This window comes from Aythya ferina (genome assembly GCF_964211825.1).
Source record: "Aythya ferina genome assembly, contig: HAP1_SCAFFOLD_342, whole genome shotgun sequence".
Classification (NCBI taxonomy): Eukaryota; Metazoa; Chordata; class Aves; order Anseriformes; family Anatidae; genus Aythya; species Aythya ferina.
This window is the reverse complement of record NW_028181219.1, coordinates 49668-67615: the sequence shown is the minus strand read 5'-3', so window position 1 is coordinate 67615 and position 17948 is coordinate 49668. Positions and strand designations below refer to the sequence as shown.

General features: G+C 73.6%; 4 protein-coding genes across 7 annotated transcripts; 2 read left to right on the top strand and 2 right to left on the bottom strand.

Moving 5' to 3' along the window:
- Positions 1-123: 123 nt before the first annotated feature.
- LOC311429125 (uncharacterized protein) lies at positions 124-2138 on the top strand. Its single transcript, XM_084540262.1, has 4 exons — positions 124-147; positions 543-580; positions 1030-1440; positions 1770-2138. Exons 3-4 carry the CDS (start codon positions 1041-1043, stop codon positions 2048-2050), a joined length of 681 nt encoding a protein of 226 aa, XP_084396388.1. The 5' UTR covers positions 124-147; positions 543-580; positions 1030-1040; the 3' UTR covers positions 2051-2138.
- On the bottom strand, positions 2136-6103 carry CSAD (cysteine sulfinic acid decarboxylase). 2 transcript variants are annotated; one of them, XM_084540260.1, is made up of 15 exons: positions 5970-6103; positions 5757-5894; positions 5556-5682; positions 4858-4948; positions 4655-4761; positions 4456-4571; positions 4294-4373; positions 4160-4214; positions 3912-4028; positions 3731-3795; positions 3548-3629; positions 3261-3460; positions 3108-3159; positions 2784-2873; positions 2136-2706 (listed from the first exon to the last, which is right to left on the bottom strand). In XM_084540260.1, the coding sequence occupies exons 2-15, from the start codon at positions 5880-5882 to the stop codon at positions 2533-2535; spliced, it is 1482 nt and encodes a 493-aa protein (XP_084396386.1). In that variant the 5' UTR covers positions 5883-5894; positions 5970-6103; the 3' UTR covers positions 2136-2532. The 2 variants fall into 2 exon arrangements, with proteins under 2 accessions (XP_084396386.1, XP_084396387.1); XM_084540261.1 differs by lacking the exons at positions 4858-4948; positions 5970-6103 and having other exon boundaries at positions 5757-5761.
- A 518-nt stretch (positions 6104-6621) lies between these two features.
- Positions 6622-10326, top strand: ZNF740 (zinc finger protein 740). Of its 3 annotated transcripts, XM_084540259.1 has the most exons (7): positions 6622-6739; positions 7271-7500; positions 8126-8284; positions 8444-8530; positions 8624-8747; positions 8862-8980; positions 9087-10326. In XM_084540259.1, exons 2-7 carry the CDS (start codon positions 7483-7485, stop codon positions 9174-9176), a joined length of 597 nt encoding a protein of 198 aa, XP_084396385.1. In that variant the 5' UTR covers positions 6622-6739; positions 7271-7482; the 3' UTR covers positions 9177-10326. The 3 variants fall into 3 exon arrangements, with proteins under 3 accessions (XP_084396385.1, XP_084396383.1, XP_084396384.1); XM_084540257.1 differs by having other exon boundaries at positions 8126-8530; XM_084540258.1 differs by having other exon boundaries at positions 7271-7724; positions 8126-8530.
- Positions 10126-17280, bottom strand: ITGB7 (integrin subunit beta 7). Its single transcript, XM_084540256.1, has 14 exons — positions 17069-17280; positions 15882-16086; positions 15435-15605; positions 15075-15316; positions 14351-14509; positions 14172-14267; positions 13999-14088; positions 13689-13829; positions 13090-13277; positions 12584-12804; positions 11888-12110; positions 11249-11493; positions 10615-10775; positions 10126-10530 (listed from the first exon to the last, which is right to left on the bottom strand). Exons 1-14 carry the CDS (start codon positions 17255-17257, stop codon positions 10438-10440), a joined length of 2424 nt encoding a protein of 807 aa, XP_084396382.1. The 5' UTR covers positions 17258-17280; the 3' UTR covers positions 10126-10437.
- Between the last annotated feature and the right edge of the window lie 668 nt (positions 17281-17948).

Here is a 17948-nt window from a genome sequence, read left to right as displayed (position 1 = left end):
CGCGGGCCGGCTCGGGGAGACTGACGGCGAGGGCAGCCAATCGGAGAGAGGGAGGAGGGGTCTGGAGGAGGGGGGGTGTGGGCGTGCGAGGGTCACGTGACAGCGCGGGCGGGGTGGGGAGAGGGCGCCCTCTGGCGGCGGGGAGGGGTACTGGGGGCACTGGGAGCACTGGGGGATACTGGGGGTACTGGGAGTACTGGGAGTAATGGGAGGTACTGGGGGCACGTTGGGGATACTGGGGATATTGGGAGCACTGGGGGGGAATGGGAGGTCCTGGGGATACTGGGGACTACTGGGGATACTGCGGGGTACTGGGAGCACTGGGAGCACTGGGCCATGGCAGTGGGGACCAGTAGGGGGCCCTGAGGGGCACTGGGGCACGGGACTGGGGGCACCGGGGGGCGCTGGGCGTAACGGGGGGGGGGCCGGGCTGGGGCTACTAGGGGCTACTGGGGACCAACGGGGGCTACCGGGGGCTACTGGGGGCTACCCCGGGGCGCCCCCCCCCCGAGCCGCCTCCCAAGCCCCGCCCCCTTGTCCAGGCCACGCCCCCACCGCTCCTGGCGGGAAAAGGAAGGAGGTGAGGGGCGGGGGGGCCGGGGGGCGCCGGGGGGGGCCGAGGGGGGGGCTCGGGGGGGCGGGGGACTCCCGGGGGGGGCGGGGGGAACGGGACCCCGGGGGGCGGCGGATACTGGGAGCACTGGGGGGGTTCCGGGAGCACGGGGCGGGTACTGGGAGCTCTGGGAGACCCAGCCCAATGGCAGCGAGGGGGCACTGGGTGTGCTGGGGGCTGTGGTGGGCTGGGTCTCACGGCGGGGGAGGGAACTGGGGTCGCTGGGGGTCCCTTGGCATTGGTGACACTGGGGTGCCCCACGGCTGGCTCCGTGTCTCTGGGGGCACCGGGGGGACCCCTCCCCACAGCGGGGTGGGGGGGCACACACACGGCTCTGGGGGGGGCGCACGGCACTGCCCCGTCCCCGCCCGTCCCCGTGCCCCGACGTGAGCCCCCCCCCACCCCCCCTCCGGCAGCTCCGTCCCCGATGGCGTCGGGCGAGCGCGAGGCGCTGCTGGGGCTGCAGCGGGCGCTGACGGAGGACGAGTTCGAGGCCTTCAAGTTCCTGCTGGGGGGGCAGCTGCCGCTCAGCCGCCTGCACCCCGCCACCCGCCCCGAGCTCTGCGCCCTGCTCCTGCAGCACTTCCCCGGCCGCGCGCTGCCCGTGGCCGCCGCCGTCCTCCGGCAGCTCGGCCGCCGCGACCTCCTGCGGCAGTACCGGCTCCCCGAGGAGGACGAGGCCCCCGGCGGCCTCGGCGAGGCCGGCGGCGGAGCGCAGGGGGCTGGAGGGGCTGGAGGGGCTGAGGGTGCTGGAGATGCTCGGGGTGCTGGAGGTGCTCCGGACGCTGGAGGTGTTCGGGATGCTGGAGGCACACGGGACGCTGGAGGTATCCAGGGTGCTGGAGATGCCCGGGGTGCTCAGGGTGCTGGAGGTGCTGGAGGTGCCCAGGCTGCTGGAGGTGCCTGGGGTCCTGGAGGTGCTCGGGGTCCTGGAGGTGTTCAGGGTGCTGGAAGCGCTTGGGGTGCTGGAGGTGCCCAGGGCCCTGGGGGTGCTGGAGGTGCACAGGGTTCCTGAGGCGCTCGGGGTGCTCGTGGCGCTGGGGGTGCCCAAGGAGCACCGGGATCTGCTGAGGACGCTCGGGGAGACACCGGGCGGGGAGGGGGGCACGGGGAAGACGCTGCGGCACCCCTGACGCGCCCCCCCCCCTGCTCCCAGGCCGCCCCCCAAGGCTGCTGACGGAGCGGGACCTGCTGCTGGTGGCGCAGAAGCTGGGCAGCGAGTGGCAGGAGGTCGGCATCGCCTGCCTGGGGCTGCCGCAGAGCCGCCTGGAGCAGATCGGCGAGGAGCGGCCGCAGCGCGCGGTGCTGCGCGCCTTCGAGATGCTGCGCGAGTGGCGCCGGCGGCAGCAGGGGGGGGCCACGGCCCCCCGGCTGCTGGACTGCCTGCGCGGCGCCCCCGTGGACCCCGAGGTGCTGGAGCTCCTGCAGGCCATGTAGGGGGGGGGTGCAGGCGGGGGGGGGCTGGTCGCGCTCGGGGATGTTTTATGCTGGGACCGGCGGAATAAACGTGTTTGTTCTACGGTCACGGGTGCGTTCCAGGACAAAACGGGTTTATTCCATGGTAAAACGGGTCTGATCTGTGGAAAAACGGGTCTGTTCCGTGGTAAAAATGGGTTTGTTCCAGGGCAAAAAGGGATTTATTCCAGGGTGAAAATGGATTTATTCCAGGGTTGATTCCAGGGTAAAAAGGGATTTATTTCAGGATAAAAACTGATTTATTCCAGGGTGAAACTGGGTTTATCCCGGGGTTCATTCCAGGGTAAAAATGGGTTCATTCCAGGGCAAAAAGGGATTTATTCCAGGGTTTATTCCACCCATCCCCGCAGCATGGTGGAGGCCGGTCCAGCCTTCACTGGGCTACGAGCAGGGGGATCCCCCCCATGCCCTTGGCCCCCAAGTGTCCCCCCCGGGGGGGGGCCCTAGAGATCGTGCCCCAGCCTCTCGATCTTGTCCAGGAAGAAGTCGAGGTCGGCCCTGGTGACGGCGGGGCTGGTGGCGATCTGCCGGAAGAAGTTGACCCTGGAGCCGTGGGGCTGGTAGCTCACCATCATGGAGCCCTCCCTCATCATCCTCTCCTTGATGGTGGGGGCCACCTGCGGGGGGGAAAAAGGGCTGTGTGTGGGGGGGGGGCTGCCTGCAGGGAAGGGGGGGGGATGGGGGCTGTGCTCACCTTCCCCAGCCGCTCCCAGAAATCGTTGCAGCCCTCGCGGCCCCGCAGGCTGGGGGGCACGAACCAGAAGCAGAGGTTGATGAATTCGGGCTGCGGGGGGAGGAGGGGGGGGCAGAAAATCGGCTGAGACCCCCCCTCACCGGCACCTCACTGGGGCCACCAGCAGCGGCTGTGCCTTGCCTTTGGGGGCACCCCGACGGATCGGTGCGAGCCCCAAGGCTGCAGGATGGGAGGGGGGTGCCCCCTGCTCCCCCCCCCCTCCCCGGGGCTCCCCCCGCTGCCGCAGCACCGAGGTGGGCGATGACCCCGCCGGCGGCCCCGTACCTCGAGCACCAGCTGGAAGCCGTCGCGGCGCCTCACCTCCTCCGCCAGGTACCTGGGGACGGAGCGGCGTCAGCCACCAGATGCTGGGGGGGGGGGGGGGGGGGGCGTCTCACGGCCCCCCCACGGGCTCGGGGAGGGGTCCATGGTGCTCGCCTGGTGCAGGCGAAGGCCCTGTCGACGCGGCGCTCCAGCCCCTCGGTGCCCACGGCCTTCCAGAGCAGCCAGAGCTTGAGGCAGTCGACGCGGCGGCCGCACTGCAGCGTCTTGTCGCCGGTGTCGTAGGCCACGTCGTAGAACTTGTCGCGCTGGAACAGGTACGAGGCGCCCGCCCCGTGGCACCGCTGCAGCAGCCCCTGGGGGAGGCCGAGGGGGAGGGGGGGCTCAGCACCGGGGGTCTGGGGAGGATTTGGGGGGGCCCGGGGTGGGGGCGCGGGACCTACGGAGGTGTCGCGGAGGAGCAGAGCCGAGCACTGCAGCCCCACCGCCAGCATCTTGTGCGGGTTCCAGGCCACCGAGTCAGCCCTGGGGGGGGGAAGGGGGGCAGGGGGACGATGCCAACGCCCCCCCCAAACCCCCCCAGCCCTTAAGCAGCGAGCCCCAGGCCCGTCTGGCAGCGCGGGTACCTCTCGATGCCGGCCAGGAGGTGCCGGTGCGTCCTGGAGAGCAGCGCGCTCCCGCCCCAGGCAGCCTGCGGGGCACAGGGGGTGGGAGCAGCGGGCGGCCCGGGGGGCACCCCAGGGGGTGGGGGGAACGCAGCGGGGACCCCCCCAAACCCCCACGCACCCCCCCCTCCCGTTGACTCACGTCCACGTGGAGCCAGAGGCCGTGGCGCTGGCACACGTCTGCCACGCTCTGCAGCGGGTCGAAGGCGCCCAGGACGGTGGTGCCGCACGTGGCGCTGACGAAGAAGGGCACGGCGCCCTGGGGGGGGGCGGGGGGTGATGGGGGGGCCGGGGGGGCAGGGGGCAGTGGGGGACAAGGGACAGGGCATTGGGGCGGGGGGGCAGCACAACGGGGTCGGGGGATTTGCAGAGGGCCCCCTCTAGCCTCACCTCGCTTTTCGCCCTCTCGATCTCCTTCTCCAGCTCCTCGGGGATCATCTTCCCCCTGCGGGGTGCCGGGGGCTCAGCGGGGGGGGGCCGGGGGTCCCGTCCCGCCCCCCCCACGTGGTACCCGGGGCCCTCACCTCTCATCCGCACGCACAAAGAAGACGTTGTCGGTGCCGATGCCCAGGAAGGCGGCCCCCTTCTCGATGGAGTAGTGGCTCTGGGGGGGGGGCAGCGGGGTTGGGGGGCTGGGGGGGGGCTGTCCCCGAGCCCCCCCACCCCGTCCCCATCCCCATCCCCACCTCCTGCGAGGCGAAGAGCGCGAGGCGCGGCAGGGCCCGGCTGCCCCTCTGCCGGCCCTCGGGGAAGCGCTGGAAGCGGGCGACGTTCATGGCGTACATGTTGGACAGGGACCCTCCTGCGGGGGGGGGGGGGGCTCAGCAGCGGCCCCGGGGGGCGACACGGACCCCGGGACCCCCCCTTAGCCCCCACCCCACGCACCGGGGCAGAAGATGCCGTCGCCGCTGCCCCATCCCACCAGCTCGCGCAGCTTGGCCAGCACCACCTCCTCCATCAGCACGAACACCGGGGCGATCTCGTACGTGTACCTGGGGGGGGGGCGCCACAGGACCCGGGGGGGTGGAGCTGGAAACGGAGCCCCCTCCCCGCCCCGAGACACCCCCCCATGTCCCCCAGGCACCCACTGGCTGGTGTTGAGGGCCTCGGTCAGCAGGCGTCCCGCCAGCGCGTGGTGGTCCAGCCCCGAGAAGAGCTGGTTGAAGAAGCGGGGGTGTCCTGGGGGGCGGGGGGGGGGGCACGGGGGGGCATCAGCCACGGGGGGGGGGCTGGGAGCCCCCGCCCCACAGGAGCCCGGGCATACCGCCCTGCCAGGACCACGGGGAGGGGGCCACGGGGTGGGAAAGGGGGGGGGGGGACACGAGGGGGGCTGCAGGGACCTAATGGGGGGGGCACAAGTGGGGTTTTGGGGATCTTTGGGGGGGGCACCTTTATGGGTGGGGGGGACACGAGTGGGGTTGTGGGGACCTGTGGGGATGGGGGGGGCGTGAGTGGGGCTGTTGGGGTCTTTGGGGGGGGGGGGAACCACCTTTATGTGTGGGGGGGACACAAGTGGGGTTTTAGGGGTCTTTATGGGTGGGTGGGGGGAACACAAGTGGGGCTGCTGGGACCTAATGGGGGGGGACACGAATGGGGTTGTCGGGGACTTTATGGGTGGGGGGGACACGAGCGGGGCCGTGGCAGGGCCGTGACGGGGCCGTGCGGGACCCCGAGGAGCAGCCGGGTGGGGAAGGGGAGGGCCTGCGGTCGGTGCCGGGACCGACTGGTTCCAACTGGATCCAACTGGTTCCGACTGGTTCCGCCTGGGAGCGCCGTGCCCGCTCACCGGTCTTGACGCTGTAGCGGGCGACGTCGCGGCAGCGCTGCAGCAGGCGCTGGGGGGGCTCCCCGTGGGGGCGCAGCTCCAGGTCCAGCAGCGCCCGCAGCTCCCGCGGCTCCCTCCAGTCGCACACCTGGGGGCAGGCGGCGGCGCTCAGCCCCGGCACCCCCCCGGGACCCCCCCCGGCCCCCCTCGCCCCCCCCCCACCTTGAGGGCCCTGTCGGTGCCGTTGCGCACGGCCTCGTCCAGCAGCAGCTGCAGGGCCTGGCGCACGAAGTCCTCCCCCGCCGCCGCGTCCAGCCCCGGCCGCTCCAGGCCGCTGCCCTCCGCCATGGCCGCTCAGCCCTGGGGGGGGCACGGGGGGGTCACGGACGGACCCTGGAGGGGGTCCCCTGCCCCCCGCCCCCCCCCGGCCCTCACCTCCCCGCGGGTGCCGGGCTCTGGGCAGCAGCCGCCGCCCGCGGCCCCTCCCAGGGCAGGGGGCAAGGTGCGGCCCCCCCCCGCCGCGGCCCCCCCCCCGCGGCCCAGCGCCTCCCAGCGCGCCCAGTGCCGGTTACTGGGCACGGCCCTGCCGGAGGGGGGTGGGGGGTGGGGTTCTGGGGGTGCCCCCCCTCACCGCCCCCCCCCACCCCCTTTTGGCTCCCACCCCAGGGTGGGCCGGGGGCAGCGGGGGGGGCTCAGCTGGGGGGGGGGACAGAGGGAGAGGGGAGGGGGTATGGGGGGGGCATAGAATGGGGGGGTAAAGGGCACCGCGGGGCAATGGGGGGGGAGGACCCCCGGGGGGGCACAAACGGGGGGGGGACCCCTTGGGGGGCAATTCCAGGGGACCGGCGCCCCGTGGGGGGGCAATAACGGGCTGAGAGGGCTCCTGGCGGCGGGGGGGGGGCCCGGGGCGCATGGCCGGGGGCAGGGCCCCCCCGGGGGCAGCGCCGCCCCCCCCCCGGTTGCCCTGGAGACGCCCTCCCGGCTCCAAGATGGCGACGCCCGGCTTCACGCGCCCTGAGCGCGCATGCGCGGCGCCGCTCCCTCTGCACGCCCCCTACCGGAAGTCCCGGCGGCGGCGGGAGGGGGGAACGGGAAGAGGAAGGGGCGGGCACTTCCGCTTCCGGGTCGGCGGCGGCGGCCGAGGAAGGGGGGGCGGCGGCGGCCGTTTGTAAACTCGGGGCGGCGCGGAGCGGAGCGGCCGGCAGGTACGGGCCCCGCCGCCCCCCCGGCACCGGCAGCGGACTGGGGAGGGGGGGGGAGGTTCCGCACCGGGCCCGGCCCCCCCAGCCACGCACCGCGGGGCACCGGGCCCGGATGGGGCGGGGAGGGGCTGCAGGTGGGGGGGGGGGCTCGGCGGGAGGGGGAGGGGCCCCGGGACCGGTACCCCCCCGGGGATCGAGGGCCCCCCCCGGTAATAAGACCGCGGCACCGAGAGCCCCCCCCGCTAGAAGCCCCCTCCCCGTACTGAGCCCCCCCCGGAGCTAAGAAGCCCCCCCCGGGCCCAGCGCCCCCCTCCCGACCCCCTCCCGGGGGACCGAGCCCCCACCCCCCAGGACCGGTGCCCCCGTTCCCCCCCCTTCCCCCCCCCCCCATTTTGGGGCCTGCACCGTGACCCCCGCCCCCCAAAAGCCCCCCCCCGGACCTGTCGCCGTGCCCGCCCCCGTTAAGGTGCCCCCCCCCCGCCCGGTGCCCCCCCCCCGGTGGCCCCCCCCCATCACGTCTCCTCCTTCCCGCAGGCGAAGACCCGCAGCAGCGTCTCCCGCACGGAGCCGGCGCCCCCCCGAGGGCGGGGGGCCGGGGATGACCCCCCCGTGAGGGCGCCGCGCCCCCCCCCGGCGCCGTCCCCCCGCGCCCCCGCCCTGCCCGGCCCCGTCCCCGCCGGGGGGGCCCGAGGAGGAGCCGCCCCCCCCAGCGCAGCCACGGCACCGGGCGCCCCGATCCCCGCACGATGTCGGCAAAGTGGAGGGTACTGGGCAAGACCGGCCAAAAAAAAATGATTAACTGAGAGAGAAACACACCAAAACAATACAAAAAATTTACAAAAAACAAAACAAACAAAAAAAAAGCCAAAAAGCCAAAAAAAAATCAAAAAACCAGAGCGAGGCTTCCTAGCGTCCTCCCTGGGAGCGTTAAGGCTTTGCCAGTTGAGGACAGACAGACAGACAGACAGACACACCCAGCATGGCTCAGGTAATGAGCCCCGCGCCCCCCCGCCCCTCCCCAGGGGAGCCGCTCAGCCCCGGGACGCCCGGCGGCCCCCCCGGCTGCCCCCCCCCAACCAACCACCACCACCACCGGGCACGTACCCAGGGCCCGGCCGCGCTCCCCTCGCCACCCCAACCCCTCCCCGTGTGCCCCCCCCTTTCCCCTCGCCCCCCCCGCCCCCCGTTAGCGGTTAGGCCCCCGCTTTAACTCTCTGCCCCCCCCCCCGTCCCCGGCAGGGCTTCGGGCGCCGCGTTGGGAGGGCCGGGGCGCTGCGTGGCTCGCGCCTGCAGCTCGCCGCCCTTCTCTTTCTTCTCTTTCTTTTCTTTTTTTTTTTTTCCTTTTTTTCCTTTTTTTTTTCCTTTTTCCGCCCCCCCCACCCTTTCCAGGCGAGCCTCCTGGCGTGCGAGGGCCTGTCGGGCGTGTGCCTGGTGCCCACGGCGGCCAGCAAGAAGATGATGCCGAAGCAGGGCGCCAAGGCGGCGGCGGCGGCGGCGGAGGGGGGCCGCGAGCGCGGCGGCGGCGGCGGCGGCAGCCCGGAGGTGCTGGTACGGCCGCAGCGCGGGGGGACGCGGGGGCAGCAGCGGCGGCGGCGGCGGCGGCAGCGGCGGCAGCAGCAGCAGCGGCGGCAGCGGCGGCAGCAGCGGCGCCGCCGGGGGTCTCACCGCGAGTTTTTTTCCGCCCCCCCCCCCGCCCCGCCCCACAAGGCGCTGCGCCAGGACGGCGAGAAGCCGCGCGGCCGCAAGGAGGAGGAGACGGCGGAGGCGGCGCAGCCCAAAAACTCCATCAAAAAGGCAGGTGGGGGGGCGGGAGGGGGCCGGGGGGGGGGACGGGAGCGGCGCCCGGCCTGGCTGGCGGCGGGGGCTGACGGGGCTGCCCCCCCCCAGATGGTGGTGATCAAGCAGAACGGCTCCTTCCAGCTGAGCAGCGCCAAGAACTTCATCTGCGAGCTCTGCTACGGCGCCTTCCGCAGCAGCTACCACCTCAAGAGGCACATCCTCATCCACACCGGTAAGGACACCGCCGAAACAACCCCCCCCCCGTTAACTAACCGCCCCGGGCTCGTCGCCTCGAGGCGGGGGCGGCGTTTTCCCCCCTCTGAGCGCCCCCCCGTGCTCCCCCCAGGCGAGAAGCCCTTCGAGTGCGACGTGTGCGACATGCGCTTCATCCAGAAGTACCACCTGGAGCGCCACAAGCGCGTGCACAGCGGCGAGAAGCCCTACCAGTGCGAGCGCTGCATGCAGGTACGGGGCCCGACGGGCTCTCGGGGGGGCTCCTCGCCCCTGGGGGCGGTTCCTCCTCCTCGCCGGGGGGTCCTCACGCCCTGCCTGTGTCCCCCCCACCCTGCAGAGCTTCTCCAGGACAGACCGGCTGCTGCGACACAAGCGGATGTGCCAAGGCTGCCAAACCAAAGCCCCCGAGGCGCAGCTGCTGCTCTAGGCCGAGGTGACCGCTCGCAGCGGGGCGCTCGGGGGCCCCCCCCCCCCCCGCGCCGCGGGGCCCCCCCAGGACTGCCAGACGAGGTCCCGACACTGTACATAGGCTGAAGATCGGCTGGAAACCTGCCCCCAGCCGGCGGCGCCCGGCCTCTCGTCCCCTCCCCGCGGCCCCGAGAGCGGCGCGCCCCAAAAATCCCGCGGGGGGGCGCCCGGCGGCCGGGGGCCAGCCCCAAAACCCGCGGGTTTTGCAAGAAAAACGGAGCGGGAGGCGGGGCCTGCGCCGGCCGCTTCCCCTCCCGGTGCTCGCCGGGCTTTGGGGCTCGGGGGGCCGGCTCGGGGGCCCCTGCCCTGCTGCCACCGTCACGGGGGGGGCCGCCCGGAGCCCCCGGCCCCAAAATGCCCCCGAACTGACTGCGGAAGCCCCCGGCCAAAGCCCAGGAGCCGTTGCAGCGGGGGAGCTGAGAAGCCGGGGGGGTGGGGGGGGGGGCTTCTGCTCACTTCTGAGCCGTCCTGGGGGGAGCGCGGGGCCCCCCCTCTGTGCTGGGGTCCCTGGGGAGGAGGGGGCAGCGCCTGGGCCCGCTCGGAGCCCCCCCAGCCCCCCCCCCCCCCAGCCCGCTGCGAGCCGAGCAACCGCCCCCGGCGCCTCCGAAAGCGGCGGCCTCAAAACCAAACTCGGAGAGGGGGGGGAAACGCCTCGGGGCAGAGCTCCCACGGGGGGGGGCGATTCGGCGGCTGCCCCCCCCCCCCGCAGCCCCTCCAAAAGCCCCTTGCGGGGACCCTCCCGGGGCAAGCAGCACCGGGAGGGGTCGGACACGGCCGGGGGGGCTCCGTTAACCCCGGGGGGGGCTCAAAGGAGCGGCCGCGGGCGCGCCGGGGGCTGAGGAGGAGCGGGAGCGAAACTGCGCGCGGCGCCGCGGCTCGGGGCGGGGGGTAAGGGGCGGGGGGGGCCGTTTTGTTTCGGTTTTCGTTGTTTTTAATATACTTATTTTGCTACGGGGGGGAGGGGGGGGGCGGGGGGGCGGCGGGGGCCACCTCCCTTTGGAGCTGTAGTTTTTCTAAGGCCAGGAACTCGTCTCTTTTTACCAGTAGCGTGGCGTCCGCTCTTCGTGCCGCTAGGGTATTTAAATAAACTCCGTGGTTGCCCTTTTCTACCCTCGGCTCTGCCTCTTCTGCCGGCAGGGGGCTTGTTTTTGTTTTTTTTTAATGGGGGGGGGGTCAGGGTCCGAGGACAAAACTTAGGGGCCGCTCCGAGGTTGGGGGGGTCACTGCGAGCCCCCCGCGCCGCCGTCCCCTCGCTGCGGGCAGTAGCTGGGGTTGACGACGGTGGTGGTGGCGCTCCGGAACAAGGGGTTGTTCTGCGGGGGGGGGCACAAACAAGGGGTCACCGCCGGCACCGGGTCAGCCCCCCCGCCCCCCCCAGCTCCCCCCCGGTGCCGTACCTCGTCCCAGCGGGCGCGGTGCCGCTCCTGCTCGAAGCGCCGCAGCTCGCGCCGGTCGCGGAGCTCGGCCCAGCCGCGGCCCCCGGCCGCCAGCAGCAGCCCCCCCGCCACGATCCCGGCCACCAGCCCGGCCGCCAGCGCCGCCGGGTGCTGCGGGGGGGCTGCGGGGCGGGGGGGGTCAGCGGGGCCGGGGGGAGGGCCCGCACCGTCCCGTCCCCCCCGAACCCGGCTGGGGGTGTGCGTGGTGACCCGGAGCCTCCCCCAGAATGGAGCTGGGGGGGCGTGGGGCGTGGGCATCAGGACACCCCCAGTCATGTCCCAGGGGTCCCATGGGGGCCAGCCCCCCACAAAACCTGTCCCATGGGTCCCAGGGGGGCCAGAACTCCCCCCCAAACCCATCCAAGGGGTCCCATGGGGGACAGGACCCCCCCAAACTTGTCCCATGGGTTCTGTGGGGGCCAGGACCCCCCAAACTCCACCAGGGGTCCCATGGGGGCCAAGGGTCCCCCCCCAACATGTCCCGGGGTCCCATGGGGGCCAGCCCCCCCCCCCGAAACCCAGTCCCGTGGGACCCCCAGGTATGGGGTTTGGGGTCCCTGGGGGCTTGGGGTCCCAGCGCCCCCCCCGTGCTCACCCTCCTCGGCCCAGACGGTGACCACCACATCCCCGCCGGCCCCCTCCTCTTCCTCGTCCTCCTCCTCGCTGCCCCCCCCCTCGATGAGGAAGATGAGGATGCGCCCGTCGGCTGCCTTCTCCCGGCACAGGGCGGGGGCCGGGGGGGCCGGGGGGGGCAGCACCCGCAGCACTGTCCCGTTGCAGGCCTGGCTGCAGTTCCCACGCAGGGGCCCCCCCCCGAAGGCGCCGCAGTCCACGCAGTCCCTGGGGGCGGCCCCCGGCCCCGTCACGGCCCCGGCCCCAAACTCCCGGTCCCCCCCCGTGCCCATGTCCCCAAGGAGCCCCCCCCATAGCCCCGCACCCACGGCCACCCCGTCCCCTCCTTGTCCCCGTCCCCACTCCCCAGCCCCCCCCGTCCCCATCCCGTCCCTGTCCCCCCGCCCCGCATCCCCCCGTCCCCATCCCCCCCGCCCCCATCCCACCCCCCATCCCCATCCCCCCGTCCCTGCGCCCCCATTCCTGATTCCCGTCCCCCCACAATGTCCCCGACCCCCCCCACGTCCCCCGTCCCCATCCCCGTCCCCATCCCTCAGCCACCCCCTGTCCCCACGTCCCTCGTCCCCATGCCCCCCCCCGCCGCCCCCCGCCCCCCGCTCACCGCAGGCGCTGGCAGGGCCCGGGGCAGGAGGGGCAGCGGGCGCAGAGGGGTCCCACGAAGCCGGGCTGGCAGCGGCAGCGCCCGCACTCGCAGCGCCCCCGCCCGCTGCACTCGCGGCCCCCCCGGCGGCAGCCGCCCCCCCCCAGGCTGCAGCCGCAGCCGCTCCCCGCGAACCCCGGGCGGCACCGGCAGCGCCCGCACTCGCACGTCCCCCGCTGCGGGCCTGCAACGGCGTCGGCCCTCAGGACCCCCCCGCGGCACGGGGGGAAGGGGGGGGGGAGCTGGGGGACGGGGACGGGACCCTGAGGGTGGGACCCGGGGATGGGGCCCTAAGGGTGCGGGCACGGAGATGGGGGGGACCCAAAGGATGGGGACGGGGACCCAGGGGAGCGGGGTGGCCCCAGGGGATGGGGACCGAACCCACAGGGTGCGGGTGGGACCCGTGGGAAGGAGACAGGGGCGGGACCTGGGGAAAGGGAACCCGGGGCCAGGGACGGGACCCCAAAGGACGGGGACGGGACCCTGAGGATGGGGACGGGACCCCAAAGGACGGGGACCAACCCCATGGGACACGGCCAGGACCCAAGGGAACACAGCAGGGACGGGACCCCACGGGCACGTGCAATGGGGAGGGGACCCCCCCGAGGGATGGGGACCCCAGGGACCGGTCCCCCCGCGTCCCCCCCCCGCGCCCACCTCCGCAGGGCAGCCCCTCGTGCCGCTCGCAGGCGCCGCTGTCGCACTCGCAGAAGCGGCCGCTCAGCCCGGGGGGGCACTCGCAGGCGCCGCAGACGCAGTGCCCCCGGCCGCTGCAGGGGGGGGCCGTGCTGTTGGGGGGCCGGCAGCCCCCCCACACCTCCTCCTCCGCCTCCGGCCCCTCGCACTCGCAGCGCCGGCCCCGACGGTCCCCGGGGCACCTTGGGGTGGGGGCAACGGGGTCAGCCCCACAGCCCCCACCCCCCCACCCCCATCAGACCCCATTGCCCCCACCTGACCCCGTAGCCCCCACCCCACTCCCCCATCTGAGCCCATTGCCCCCCCTTGACCCCCTTGCCCCCACCTGACCCCAAAGCCTCCAGCCCACCACCCCCTCACCTGACCCCATTGCCCCCACCTGACCCCATTGCCCTCTACCTGACCCCATTTCTCCCTATCTGACCCCACAGCCCCGCCCCCCATTGCCCCCCAGGGACCCCCCGCACCTGCAGACGCCGCAGTCGAGGTCGCCCCCGCGGCAGAGGGGGGCGCGGGGGGCGCGCTGGGTGCAGGGGCAGTGGCACAGGGTGCGCACCCCCAGCTGCAGCTGCTCCGGGACCCCCAGCACCCGCAGGGCCACGTGCTGGGGGGCCTCCAGGCACGCCTCCGCCCGCACCCGCACCGTGAAGGTCACCTGGGGGGGGGCAGCCACGGGGGGGGGCATTCATGGGGCGGGGACACCCAAGGGAGGGGGACACCCACGGGATGGGGACATTTATGGGATGGGGATGCCCAAGGGATGGGGACACCCAATACCTGGGGACACTCATGGGATGGAAACACCCAAGGGGTGTGGACACCCAAGGGAGGGGACATCCACGGGACAGGGACACCCACAGGGTGGGGACACCCATGGTGTGGGGACATTCTTGGGAAGGGGACGCCCACAGAACGGGGACACCCACAGGGTGGGGACACTCGTGGGAAGGGGACGCCCATGGGGTGGGGACGTTTGTGGGATGGGGGCACCCACAGGACGAGGACATCCATGGGGTGGGGACACGATTGGAAGGGGACCCCATGTGCTGCCCCCCCCTCCCCCCACCTGCTGGTTGACGCGCACGCCCGAGCAGAGGCCACGGTGGGGCTGGGGGGGCTCGGGGGGGCCCCCGCAGTGGGCCTGGAAGCTGAGGCTGAGCCCGGGGGGCAGCGGCGAGTGCTGCAGCTCCACCGTCGAGGTCAGGCTCTGGGGGGGGGAGGGAGAACGTCAGCACCACCCCCCCGTGTCCTGTGCCCCTTCTGCCCCCCCGTGTCCCCAGCGTCCCCCCCATGCCCTGTGCCCCCTCTATCCCCACATCCCCCGTGCCCCTGGTGTCCCCCCCGTGCCCCCCCCCGCCCCCCCCGCCCCCCCTCACGTTGTAGGCATCTGTGATGAGCTGCACCACGTTGCTGGAGTCGTCCCGCAGCTCCCCCACCACCGACTTGGGGATCAGGCGGCTCAGCTCCTGCGGGGGGGAGTTCAGGGACCCGGCATCATTGCAGTGCCCCCCCCCCGCACCCCCTCACCCCCTCCCCAACCCCCCCAGACCTTGTAGAGCGGCACCGTGGGCCGGGTGACGGCGAAGATGGGCTGGATGTTGGCGGCCGACAGCACCTGCGCCAGGTGCCCCACCGAGGGGTAATCCTGCAGAGGGGGGGGGGACACGAGTGGGTGCTGCGTGCCCCCCCCTCAAAAATGAAAGTCCCCCCTGCCCCCCCAGCACCTACGTAGAGGTGGCTGCGGTTGTAGACGCCGCTGGCATCCAGGTGGCAGCGGCTGTCGCTGGGCAGGACGATGCCGGCCAGGCGCCCGTCGCCCGCCGTGTGGAAGGCGTCGTCCGAGGCGAACACCAGCAGCCGCGTCACGGGGCGCCAGCCGATGCGCTCCTGCGGGTACCGGGCCTTGCACGCGCACGGGGCTTGCACGCGCACCGCGCCTTGCACACGCGGGGCAGGTGCAGCGCCGCGCTCTGCTTGCGGCCAGCCACGGCCGCTCCCCGCAGCCCCCGCTGCCAGCAGCTTGCACGCGCACACCGGCAGGCGTGCACACGTGAACACCCACCCTTGTGTGCCCGTTTGCACGCACCCCCCGTCCTGCGTGCACCACCACGCGTGCACCACCACGTGTGTGCAGTGCTCCCACGTGTCCACTGCTCCCGCATGCAGCCCCGCTCTTGCACGCGCAGAGACCCCTGCACACGTCTGCACTCTTGCACACACACGCTCTCATGCAGACTTGCCTGCACACCTCCCTCTTGCAGAGAGCCCCCCCTTTGCGTGTGTCCCCCTTGCACGTGCCCCTCTCTTGCACGCCCTCCGCCGTCTTGCTCTCTCGCACTGTCCCCTTCTCTTGCATGCCCCCCCTTGCTGTCTCGCACACGCCTGCTCTCATGCACGTCCTCCCTTGCACGCCCCCCTCTCCCGCCTGCCCCCCCTCGCCCCCGGCCCCCACCTGGCACAGCGCCACCTGCATCATGGCATCGAAGCCCCCCTCGGGCGCGTCGAGGTTGCCGGAGATGCGCTGTCCCTCCAGGCGCCGCGTGAACTCCCCGGCGTCGGCTGTGAGCGAGAGCAGGTGGCGGAAGGCGGCGGGGGGGTCGCAGGGCTGCCCCCGCTCGGGGCAGGGGTTGTGCAGCTTGGAGGGCACCGTGCTGACGAACGGCAGCACCGGCTTGTCCACGAAGGCACCGAAGCCTGCGAGAGGCACGGGGATGGCGCGCTCAGGATGGGGTTTTTGGGGGGAGTGCAGGTTTTTTTTGGTGTTTTCTTTTAGTTTGATTGTTTGTTTTTCTTTCCCGGGGGGGGGTCCCACCGATGCGCACGGAGGCGGAGGCGTTGCGCAGGGCGGCCAGCAGGTCGCTGCCCAGGCGGCGCAGCGTGTGCAGGTCGTCGCGCATGGAGTAGGAGAGGTCCATCAGGTAGTAGAGGTCCAGCGGGAGGCCGCCCGCGCGCCGGAACCGCACCTCCAGGGGCAGCTCCTCACCTGGGGGGGGGAAGAGGTCAGGGACCCCCCCGGACATCAGTGTCCTATCTCCCCACCCCCCCAGTGCACCCCCATCTCCCCCCATCCCCGTTTAACCCCCCTTCCACCCCCACCTCCCCCCAATTCCTCCCCCCTCCCCCCTTCCACCCCCATTACCCCCCCTCCATCCCCATCTGCCCCCATCCCACCCCCCCAACCCCTTTCCGCCCCCATTCCCCCCATCACCCCCCCCACCCCCCCACCCCCCAATTCCTCCATTCTGCCCCCCCCCCGCACCAGGCCGAAGCTCCAGCTCAATCCTCTGGGGCCGCAGCTGGCGACTCTGCGTCCCGGCCCCCCCGGCCCCCCCCAGCTCCTCGTCCTCCAGCACCCGCGTGCCCCCGCGGGGCTCCAGCACGGCCTGGGGGGGGCAGCCGGCGCGCTCCAGGGCCTCCCGGGGGGCACAGCGCGACGCCTCCGCCTGGCCCCCCCGCGTGAAGTCCTGCGGGACGGGGGGGGGGGACAGCACCCACCTGGGTCCTGGGTCCTGCACCCAGCACCCTCCAGCACCCTGCACCCCACATCACCCCCTGTGGCCCCGCACCCCCACCCCCCACCCCACATCCGCCCCCTGCACCCAGCGCTTGCACCGCTCCCCCTGCACCCCCCATGGGTCCTGCACCCCCCCAGCACCCCCCGGGGACCCGCCCCCCCTTGCAGCACCCGCCACCCAGCACCCCACATCTGCCCCCTGCACCCTGCATGCCCCCCGCCCCCATCACCCACCCCGCACCCCTGGGACGTGCGAGACGGGGCCGGGTGCGCCCCCCCCGCCTCCCCCCCCCTCGCTGTTTGTCACCGAGGTTTCGCTGCTTCCTGGTGACAAACCGCGGGGCCCGGGGGGGGGGCACCAAGGGGACAGGGGCACGGCGAGCACCCCACGGCACGGGGGGGAGGGGGGGCACCGGGGAGAACAGGGACCCCGGGGACTTTGGGGACAGGGGGGACCCCATGGCACAGTAAGGACCCCAGGGCCCAGGGATCCCCGGGACCCCCCCTCCCGGAGACCTCAGGGACCCCCGTGCCCCCCCCATGTGGTGCGTGGGGCACCCAGGGGGTAGTGGGGCCCCCCCCGGGCCCCCCCCGGCACAGCGTGACTCTGGGAGACCCCCAGGACCCCCGAAATCAGTCAGGGGCCTGCAGGGGGACCCCCCGATAGGGACCCCAACCCTCAACGTGAACCTCCAAGAGGAGGGACCCCCCCCAGGACATTGCCCTCCTCCCCCCCCCCGCCCAGGACGCAGGGACCCCCCCCAGGACATTGGCCCCCCCGGTCATTGCCCCCCCCAGGACACGGGGCCCCCCATTCCCCAAGGGAGCAGGTGAGAGTTGGGGGTGAGCCCCCCCCGGGGATGCCCTGGGGGTCCCGGGGGAGGGTCTCGGGGGGGTTCTCGGGGGGGGGGGCCGGGGGGGGTCCCACTCACCGGCTCCTCGCACCAGGCGCAGCGGGGGTGTGAGCGGATGCACTCCTCGCAGGTGGGCTGCGGCTGGCAGGAGCCTGCGACAGGCCGGGGGGGGGTCCCCATCCTCTCATCCCCCCCCCCCACCTTACCTGCCCCCCCCGGGGCCGCCAGCAGCAGCGGCAGCAGCAGGAGCCCCCCCGGCCGCCCCATGGTCCCGGTGCTGCAGGAGGGAGGCGGCGGCTGCTGGGCCCCCCCCGGGGCGGGGCGGGGCGGGGGAGGCGGGGGGGGCCGTATCCTGCCCGCTAGGGGAGGGCTGCGCCGGGGGGGGGGGCGGGCGCTAGGGGGGGGGGAGCGCTATAGGGTTATGGGGGGGCGCGCGGGGGTCACTACGGGGTCATGGGGGGGTCATGGGGGGGTCACGGGGGGGTGCAGCGCAGCCCGTGCCGGTGTCGCCCCCCCGCGGCCACCCGGGGCCCAGCAGCCACGGGCCGGGGGAGGGGGAATAAAAGGCGGGGGGGCCGGGGGGGGGGGGAGGCATGGGAGGGGGGCACCGTGTCCCCGTCTCGTCCCGGGGGGGTGGTCTCAGGTGTCCCCCCCCCCCGTCCCACGGGGCGTTCCCCTTGTCCCCAGGAAGGAGTTAGCGGGGGGGGCTGTCCCCAGGTGCCCCCCATCACACCGGGGGGGGTCCCATTGTCCCCAGGTGTCCCCCATTATCCGGGGGGGGCACCCCTTGCTCCCAGGAACACCCCATTACCCCGGGGGGTCCCTCCACTGCCCCCCATTACCCCTGCCCCCCCCTGCTGTCCCCCCTCATCACCCGGGGGGGGTCCCCATAACCTGGGGGGGGTCCCCATTGTCCCCGGGTGTCCCCCATTACTCTGGGGGGGGGCCCGTCATTGTC